An 8871-nucleotide genomic window follows, 5' to 3' on the forward strand; every position below is an offset into this window, starting at 1 on the left:
CGGTGGGGTTGTTGGGGTGTCCTGTGCAGGTCCTTGCGCGTCTCTCCCAGCTCGGGACACGCCACCATTCTATCCCAGCCGCCCCGGCAAAGGCCCCGTCCCATGGGGCTGGGGGGCCGCGGGGAGGCCTGCAGGAAGCCGGCTGCACCGGGACCGGCCGCAGGGAGCAGCACCGGCGCCACCATTCCGTCAGCGGGCGGGCAGGGGCCACGGCCCGGCGGCGGACAGCCCGGGCCGTGAGGCGGGGGCGGCGGGAGCGGCGGGGCCGGGCCGGGCCGGCGGCGGACAGCCCGGGCCGTGAGGCGGGGGCGGCGGGAGCGGCGGGGCCGGGCCGGGCCGGCGGCGGACAGCCCGGGCCGTGAGGCGGGAGCGGCGGGGCCGGGCCGGGCCGGCGGCGGACAGCCCGGGCCGTGAGGCGGGGACAGCGGGAGCGGCGGGGCCGGGCCGGGCCGGCGGCGGACAGCCCGGGCCGTGAGGCGGGGGCGGCGGGGCCGGGCCGGGCCCAGCGCGGCCCCCACGGCGGCGGGCGGTAGCGCCCCCTGGCGGCGACCGCGCGGCCGTCAGCTGACCCGCCCTGCGCGCCGGGATTGGGCGGTGCCTGGCGGTCACGTGGGGCGGGACTGCCTCGCCGTGCTGGCGCGCGATGCGCTCTGGGGTTTGTAGTCCAGGCGGGCGGGCGGGGTGCGGCCGGCGGCGCGGCGGGGACTGCGTGTCCCGTGGTGCCCCGCGGCGCCCCGGGGTTCCCTTGGTGCCCGCGGCGGACAGAGCGGCCGGGCCGGGCCGGGCCGGGCCGGGCGGACACGATGTCGCGGCAGGGCGGGCGCGGCACCGAGAGCAAGAAAATGGTAACGGCGGGGCCGGCGTGGCGAGCGCATGGCGTGGGGCACCCGGGGAACCGGCCCGGGGCGGGGGCGGTCGGGCCCGGCCCGCAGCGCCCGGTGCGGCGGGGCCGCGCAGCCATCGGCGGCACCGGGCGCTCCCGTTTACGGGAGGTTCGCAGCCAAAACGCTTCCCTGGCGTGTCTCGCTTCTCCTCTCCAGCTCATTCCGCGTTATCAGCCCGGCTGAATCAGGAACTGAGGGATGGAGCCCAAAGCTCCAGAGCTGAGCTCGAATTCTGGGTCAAACCAGGTCGAATTAATTAATTTTTAATGCAAAATAAGTAATAAAAAAACCAAAAACAACAAAAAAAAGCTGGGGTCTTCTCTCTCTTTGGCCTTGACGAGGTGCTGGGTCGGGCTTGGCTGCCCCCTCCTGCCTCTCCACAGCTCAGGGGATTCTTTTCTAGGGATTCAGCTCGTTAAATACAACGATTATGTAAAGAATTGTGATAATTCACTGGAGTTCTGACGCCTCCGTAGCCATAGAACAGATGCATAGGGTGGAGAGTGCACGCTGCTCTGCAGTGCCAAATAATAAAAGTACTTGGAAAGCTTTGGGCACTTCAATTACATCAAAAGGGCTGGGGAAAAAAAAAAAAAAAAAAAAAAAAAAGGTCCAAATCTGAATTGAGGAGTTTGCCCGATTGCAGTAGATGAAGTCGCCTTTAATAACAACATCTCAGCAGTGAGCGAGGCCAGCTCTGGCTGTGCTGGGGCTGGTGTGGCAGGTGGACAGCTGGATTCCCTCCGTCCATCCCCACCCCCTCTCCACCTCCGCCTTCACTGAAACCACCGAGACCCTCAGAACCAGCAGCACCTGTCCTGCATGCCTGTCAAATTCTCTGCCAAGTCTCTGATTCCAGCTGAGCCAGAGGAACTTCCCCCTTGTCCTTCCAGCGATGTGAATTGCCCAACCCGCAGTTTTCCCAGAGGAAAGCAAATTTTTAAGTGAAACCCCCAAAGAACGTGTCAGTTCTTTAGGTGCAAAGTGGGGCAACAGCCCCAAGCAGCCCTTCTGGTTGTTTCCATGCCTGAAGCATTTTGTCCTTGTGGATGGCAATCCCGGAATCCCAGACTGGTTTGGGTTGGAGGGGCCTTAAAGTTCATCCCATTCCAGCCCCTGCCATGGCAGGGACACTTTCCACTGTCCCTGGGTGCTCCAAGCCCTGTCCAGCCTGGCCTTGGGCACTGCCAGGGATCCAGGGGCAGCCCCAGCTGCTCTGGGCACCTGTGCCAGGGCCTGCCCACCCTGCCAGGGAAGGATTTTTTCCTAATCCAGGAAGAAGACAAGGTGGAATTCCCTGTGTCCTCTACAAACCCAATTTCTATTTGTTTGGGGGTGTTTCCTCCATTGTGTTTGTTGTGGCTTTGTGTGAACTTACGGTGATCTGTGTTGTCACTTAACTCTGATCTTGTCTCTTTTCCCTCCCTGCCTGCTGCTGCTTTCATTCTCTAGTATTGGTATTTGCCATTCATTTCACCTTCTGCCTCTCTGCAGCTCATGGTAGGTGACAGATCCCAGGTCGGCCCCTGTGATCCCTCTGCATGCCAAAACTGACAGCAGAAACCAGTGCTGGGGGTTTGTTTGTTCCCCAGAACACTTCCTTTTGCAGAGTTTTGTTCTGCAACCTCTGATGACCTCATTAATCACTGGTCTGGCTTAATGGCTCCCAAAAAATGCTCTTTGACATCAGTTAAGGGTGAGGATTGAAGGTGGTGGCTGGGAGAGGAGAATTTTCCCCCTTTTTCACAATTTTTCTGCAAATCTGACAATTGTGCAAAGAAAACATGAGTGACTTTGGTCCTGGCCAGTCCCAGAGTGGACGTGCACAGCACCTGAGTGCTGAGCTGGCCTGGCCTTGGCCTCCCTGAGCCTGTTCTGGGTCTGAGGAGCTGATTTCAATCTGTGAAGCAAATTCTGTGCCTGGACAACTTTCTAGGACCAGATGAGTCCTTTTTCTTGGTACAGAATTTCATAAATCCCTGAGTGGAGGAGCATTTTGGGCCTGTTGAAAGGACCAGAGCTGGAGCCTAATGGGCACTGCCCACTTGTAACGTGTTCATGAAACACAGGGAAGAGTTTGAGTCAGATCTCAGCTCTAGGCCAGTGCTTGAGGTAAATTCAGGGCCTTGGCATGGCAGCTCCATCTATCCAGGAGGTGTTGGTGTCTTTCCCAAAATCCAAGAATAGTTTGGGTTGAAAAGGATCTTAAAACTCATCCAGTTCCACCCCCTTCCAAGGGCAGGGGCACCTTCTAGTAGACCAGGTTCTTCCACACCCTGTTCTGAGGAGAATGAAGTGGCTGCCAGAACTGGAGCTGGGATCTCTCCTTATTTAATTGAAGCTGGGATCTCTCCTTATTGAACTGGAGCTGGGATCTCTCCTTATTAAACTGGAGCTGGGATCTCTCCTTATTAAACTGGAGCTGGGGTCTCTCCTTATTGAACTGGAGCTGGGATCTCTCCTTATTTAATTGAAGCTGGGATCTCTCCTTATTGAACTGGAGCTGGGATCTCTCCTTATTAAACTGGAGCTGGGATCTCTCCTTATTAAACTGGAGCTGGGATCTCTCCTTATTAAACTGGAGCTGGGATCTCTCCTTATTAAACTGGAGCTGGAGTCTCTCCTTATTGAACTGGAGCTGGGATCTCTCCTTATTTAATTGAAGCTGGGATCTCTCCTTATTGAACTGGAGCTGGGATCTCTCCTTATTTAATTGAAGCTGGGATCTCTCCTTATTGAACTGGAGCTGGGATCTCTCTTTATTGAACTGGAGCTGGGATCTCTCCTTATTTAACTGGAGCTGGGATCTCTCCTTATTTAATTGAAGCTGGGATCTCTCCTTATTAAACTGGAGCTGGGATCTCTCTTTATTGAACTGGAGCTGGGATCTCTCCTTATTAAGCACCAGGTTCCTTTGAGACAGCAGGTCCCTGTTGCCCTCTCCGTGCCGAGGGTGGCGGTGCAGGACGCGGAGGCAGCGGAGCCGGGCGGGTTCTGGTGGGTGAATCCCTTTTCCTGTGTGCAGAACTCGGAGCTGTTCACGCTGACCTACGGCGCCCTGGTGACCCAGCTCTGCAAGGACTACGAGAACGACGACGACGTCAACAAGCAGCTGGACAAAATGTGAGTGCAGGCACGAGCGGGAGCGGCTCTGCCGTGTGGGAGCAGGGATTGGTGCCTCAGGTTTTAGCTTTTATATTTTTCAGGTTCTGTGCTGCTTCAGTGTGTGGTTCTGAGCTTCATGTTAAGGGATGCTGAGCTCTCTGCACAGAGCAGGGAGACAAAACAATTCCTTCTCCAGCTGGGCACCAAGGACAAAAATCAAGTGACCCCCAATGGGAAGAAATGCTGCTGTCTGCTCCAGACCAGGAGGCTGAAGGATAGCTTTATTAAAACTATACTATATTCCATTAATATACTATTTAAAGAGATACTATCCCATTCTACATACTCACTTCTTACTCACCTCTCTAACTAACTCAAACTGTGACTCTGCTGAGAGCCCAACACAGCTGGATCCCACTGGGCACTGACCCCAAACAACCTTCACCAGAATCCAGCCCAGCAATCCCTGCAGGTGAACAATCTCCACACCACATTCCACATGGGGAGAACAAAGGGGCAGAGATAAAGATTGTTTTCTCTTCTTCCCTCTGTGCTTCTCCAAGAAATCCTGAGAGACAGAATTGTGTCCCTCTGTCCAGAGAATGTCAGTGTCACAGACAACCAATCCAAATCTCAGGCCCAAGAGCACAAACAATGTGGGCTGAAGAGAGAAAAACAAGAAGGATGGGACTTGATAACCTAAAGCTGTAATTGGACAATGAACTCCAATGTGCAAATGGAGCAGAACTTATAAAAGTGAGAGACCCTGTGACCAGTCATCCATTTTTTGTGACTATTTTGGGTTCATCTTGGGTGCAGCCCTGGCTGGGCTCTTGTACTGCCCAAGGTGGATCCATTGAAGACTTTTAATAAATCCCTGCTTTGTTCTTCAGCTCTGTCCAGCCTCTGTTCTAGGGCAGCCTTCACAAGGCATCAGGATCACAGCCACATCCCTGTGTGCTGCTCCAGGAGCAAAACCCTGGCAGGCTGAAGTTACTTAACACTGACATTTCTCAGATTAGACTTTGCTTCTTCACTCTCTTCTTTTCTAAATATTTGTTGTCTTTCTAAAGCTGTTGCTCTGGTCCCTTCACAGGGGTTACAACATCGGTGTCCGGCTCATCGAGGACTTCCTGGCCCGTTCCAATGTTGGGAGGTGCCACGATTTCCGTGAAACTGCAGATGTTATAGCAAAGGTAGATGTCAGAGCACAGCTTTGTCAGGTTTTTTTGGGGGGTTTTGCATGTGAGGATGGAATATTTGCTACTCACAGCACTGTTCTGGGAGTTTGATGAAGATTTTGGGAAGGGGGGGGAAAAAAAAGCTTTAGCCCAAGTACTGCTGGCTGGTGGGAACTGGAAGAGAGGAGAGATGTTTGCAAACCCCTTGAGTAATTTTACAAAATCAAAGCTGTGCTGTTGCCTCACCTGTTCTTATTACTCCTGTTTGCCACAACAGATTGCATTTAAAATGTACCTGGGCATCACTCCGAGCATCACCAACTGGAGTCCTGGGGGTGACGAGTTCTCCCTGATCTTGGAAAACAACCCCTTGGTGGATTTCGTGGAGCTCCCTGACAACCACTCAACCCTCATCTACTCCAACCTGCTCTGCGGGGTGCTGCGAGGTGCCCTGGAAATGGTGAGCCACATCTCCCTTCCCTTGGGATGGCTGTATGGACAGCCAGGTGTCAGCAGATGCTTGAATTCTGGTCTGTGTTCGTGACTTCTGGGTTTGCTGTGGACTTGGAACACATTCCCAGGAGAAGGGCAGAGCTGCAGGAGCACTTGGCTGCTGTCATCTGTGGCAGCTGAGGCCCAGAGGTGGTGCCTGAGCCCTTTCAGCTCACAACCCAAGTTCAAGCACGTCTGAGTTTGTATGAAGCTCCAAAATCCCCACTCTGCAACTGCTGTGAGCCCCAGCTGGGAATTGGTTGGGACAGGAGAACGGCTGCGTCCCAAATTTAGGGCTGTGTAGAGCCCTGTGTGTCATGTCATGCCCTTAGAGCCCTTAAGCTGGTGCTCCAGGATCGTTCAGTCCCTGGAGAAGCTGCTGTGAAGGGGGAGTTACCAGCTCCTCTCTGCTCTTCCCTCACTTAGGTGCAGATGGCTGTCGATGTGAAGTTTGTCCAGGACACCCTGAAGGGCGACAGCGTCACGGAAATACGGATGAAGTTCATCAGGAGGATTGAAGACAACCTTCCAGCTGGGGAAGAGTGAACCCATCATCCCTGGGGACTGGAGGGACCAGCTGGGTTTGGCCATTAGCTTTCCTCACAGATCCAGAGGGATCTCCTGCCCCTGCACACTCAGACTGACTCACTGACTGTCTCAGATGTTGTTTTCTTCTACTCTCACTTCCATCCTCTGTAGAAGGTGATTGTCTGGTTGCTGTTTATTTCCCAGGTTCATTCTGAAGCTTTTTCATCAGGTGATGTCCTTTTCCCTCCCCCTGGGGGCTTCCTACGCTCAGTTTCCAATTCTGACCTGGGCTGTGTGAGAACAACTGCTCAGACTCCAGGAGAGCTCCGGTCTCTTTGCATCTGCATCGGTGTTGGAGCACCAGAATTGGAGACTGAGCTACAAGAGCCCACTGATTCCCTGCTAAACCCTGTCCTTCCTAAAATGAGGTGTTTAAAATCCATTTGGAGATGTGTGTAGTGTTTGTTAGATCAAACTGGCTTCCTGCACTTGATTCTCAAGTCACTGGCAAATGCAGGCTTGATCCAAAGGGGTGGCTGGGGAGAGCTGTTGGAGTGCTGGCACCAGGGCAGGGGCTCAGGGGGCTTTGGCCCCACAGAAATCTGGGAGTCCCGTGGCCTTTCCATTGTCCCTCCCCCAGAAGCCTCACCTTGGGAGGGGAGGAGGTCAAACTCCAGTGGAGCAGTGGGAACTATTTTACATGGAGAAAGAGTGGCTTAAATGGCATGGGTGCTTCACAGTGGGCACAGCCCAGGGCTGCATGGGGAGTCATGGAGAGAGGACAAAACTCAGGCTGAGGCCTGGGAGGTGTTAAAGACATTTCAGGCTCTGTTCTGCTGTTGGGGGATGTAAAGGCTGCATGGTGTGAAGGCAGTGCCGGGGTTTGTTCTCACTGGTGTTCAGGCTACAGTAGAATTTCCCAGTTACTTGACCTGTGGCACTTTCTGCTCTCAAAAATAAATACATAAAGAAGTATTAGATAACAAAAAGCAAGAGATTGGAACATCAGCTTCCTCTGCCACCCAGAGCCAGAGAGCACAGTCAGGCATTGGGTTCCCAAATCACTTTACGTAGCATGAAGGCACAGCCCCTCGAGGTCTTTGTGAGCTCCAGAATTTGTGTTGGTTGATGCCTGAATGTGAGGTGAGAGGGAGCAACCCACTGCTTGTGCTGCTCTCTTTTGGCTTTTCTGGAGGAAAATTGGGTCATCTGGCACTGGATGGCTCGCCCTGTCCCTTTTTTGCCCCAGAGAGTCCCTCTGGATGCCCCGTGTGACATGTGCCCTGTGAAGGGACAGTGAGTGGCTGTAAGAGCAGTCAGAGGCAGGGCGGTGGCCCAGCGGTGGCAGGTGGGTGTTGGTGGCAGAGGTGCCACATGGTCACGTGGCAGAGCTCAAAACCATCCCTTATTTCTCATTGTTGACCATTCCAAGTCACTTTAAAGCTGCATTTTAGGAACAATTGCATTAAAAGAATCGCGGTGTCAATTCTTTGGTCTCCTCTTGCCTGTGTTCTGGTGGTGGGTGCTGGCAGGGTGACAGGGTGCCCAGGGCTGGCAGGGTGACAGCAGCACTGCCCCAAGAATTCCTGGCTGCCGGCAGGCCTGGAGGAACCTGCCCAGCATTCCACACACGGAGGGGACTGGGGGCAGACACCCAGGGTGGCTGGCTTGGGGTCTGTGAATCCACTGTGCTCAGCGGCTGGGACTCTGCCACCAGCCCGAGGCAGCTGCTGCAGAGCCAGAACTCTCTGTGGGCATTTACAGTGGCAAAAAATCACCTGGAGGGGCATCTGAGCCTCCTCTGCTGCCAGCTTGGTGCTGCTCCATGGCTGGCATCGGCCGTGTAGTGCTGCTGCCAGGAGTGTGGAGACAAGGAACAGCAAGGGCTGCTCTCCAGGAGCAGTTCAGTGCTTCCCTTTCTTGTGTAAGTGCTCCCCAGGAGCCCTGCTCTGGTGGGACCTCTGCTCTGTGCTCGTGGGCATTCCCTCCTCCGGGGTCACCCTGCAGTCACTGAGTGCCCAGGGCTGTGCCGTGACCTCTGCCAGCCCTGGGGATGGGGAAGTGGCAGCTTTTGCAATAAACTGGGTTTTTTTTCCTCTGGAGCTGGCGAGCACCACGTGCTGCCAGCCTGGCCAGGAGCAGGAGCCAGCCAGGGCAGCCCCAAACAGCCCCAACATGCACCCGGCTCCTGAGGCTGTGTCCCAGAGGGTCTGGGGGAGTGAGATCCCTTGTCCTCACCCCTGCAGAGAGTGGATCCCGGACTCCTGCTCCCAGCCCCTTGGGAATTCAAGTAATTTGCTGGGGTGACAGGGTCAAAACCAGCCCAGACCTTCTGGAAGAACAAAAAGCAGAAATTGCATTAAGTAAATTAAAACTGTCTACTACTGAGCAGCTCGCTGCAGACAAGGGAGAATATGCAAAAAGCTCTGTTTGAAACCTACTAAATATTACCATGTGCTGTTTATAGGAAACAAATGGGGAAAGGCATCTGCATCAATAAACCCCAACGTGGCTGGGCTTGGACTGAAGCCTTTCCACGGCTCTGGGTTATTGAATACCCGTCGCTTTCATGTGGTGCCAGCCCTGACCCCTGACACATACCGCGGAGGGGAAAGTTGACTTGTGGGAATAATAGACATTCCTAGGGAGCGATTTAACCTGGCAGGAAAAGAGGCGACTTC

General features: G+C 54.6%; 1 protein-coding gene across 2 annotated transcripts; it reads left to right on the forward strand.

Annotated features, from left to right (window-relative positions):
• The first annotated feature begins 707 nt into the window (after positions 1-707).
• On the forward strand, positions 708-7676 carry TRAPPC3 (trafficking protein particle complex subunit 3). 2 transcript variants are annotated; one of them, XM_053998978.1, is made up of 6 exons: positions 708-845; positions 2337-2384; positions 3910-4007; positions 5086-5185; positions 5448-5630; positions 6089-7676. In XM_053998978.1, exons 1-6 carry the CDS (start codon positions 804-806, stop codon positions 6206-6208), a joined length of 591 nt encoding a protein of 196 aa, XP_053854953.1. In that variant the 5' UTR covers positions 708-803; the 3' UTR covers positions 6209-7676. The 2 variants fall into 2 exon arrangements, with proteins under 2 accessions (XP_053854953.1, XP_053854954.1); XM_053998979.1 differs by lacking the exon at positions 2337-2384 and having other exon boundaries at positions 710-845.
• Positions 7677-8871: the final 1195 nt, after the last annotated feature.

The sequence above is a fragment of the Vidua macroura genome, chromosome 25, assembly GCF_024509145.1.
Source record: "Vidua macroura isolate BioBank_ID:100142 chromosome 25, ASM2450914v1, whole genome shotgun sequence".
In the NCBI taxonomy this organism is placed as follows: Eukaryota; Metazoa; Chordata; class Aves; order Passeriformes; family Viduidae; genus Vidua; species Vidua macroura.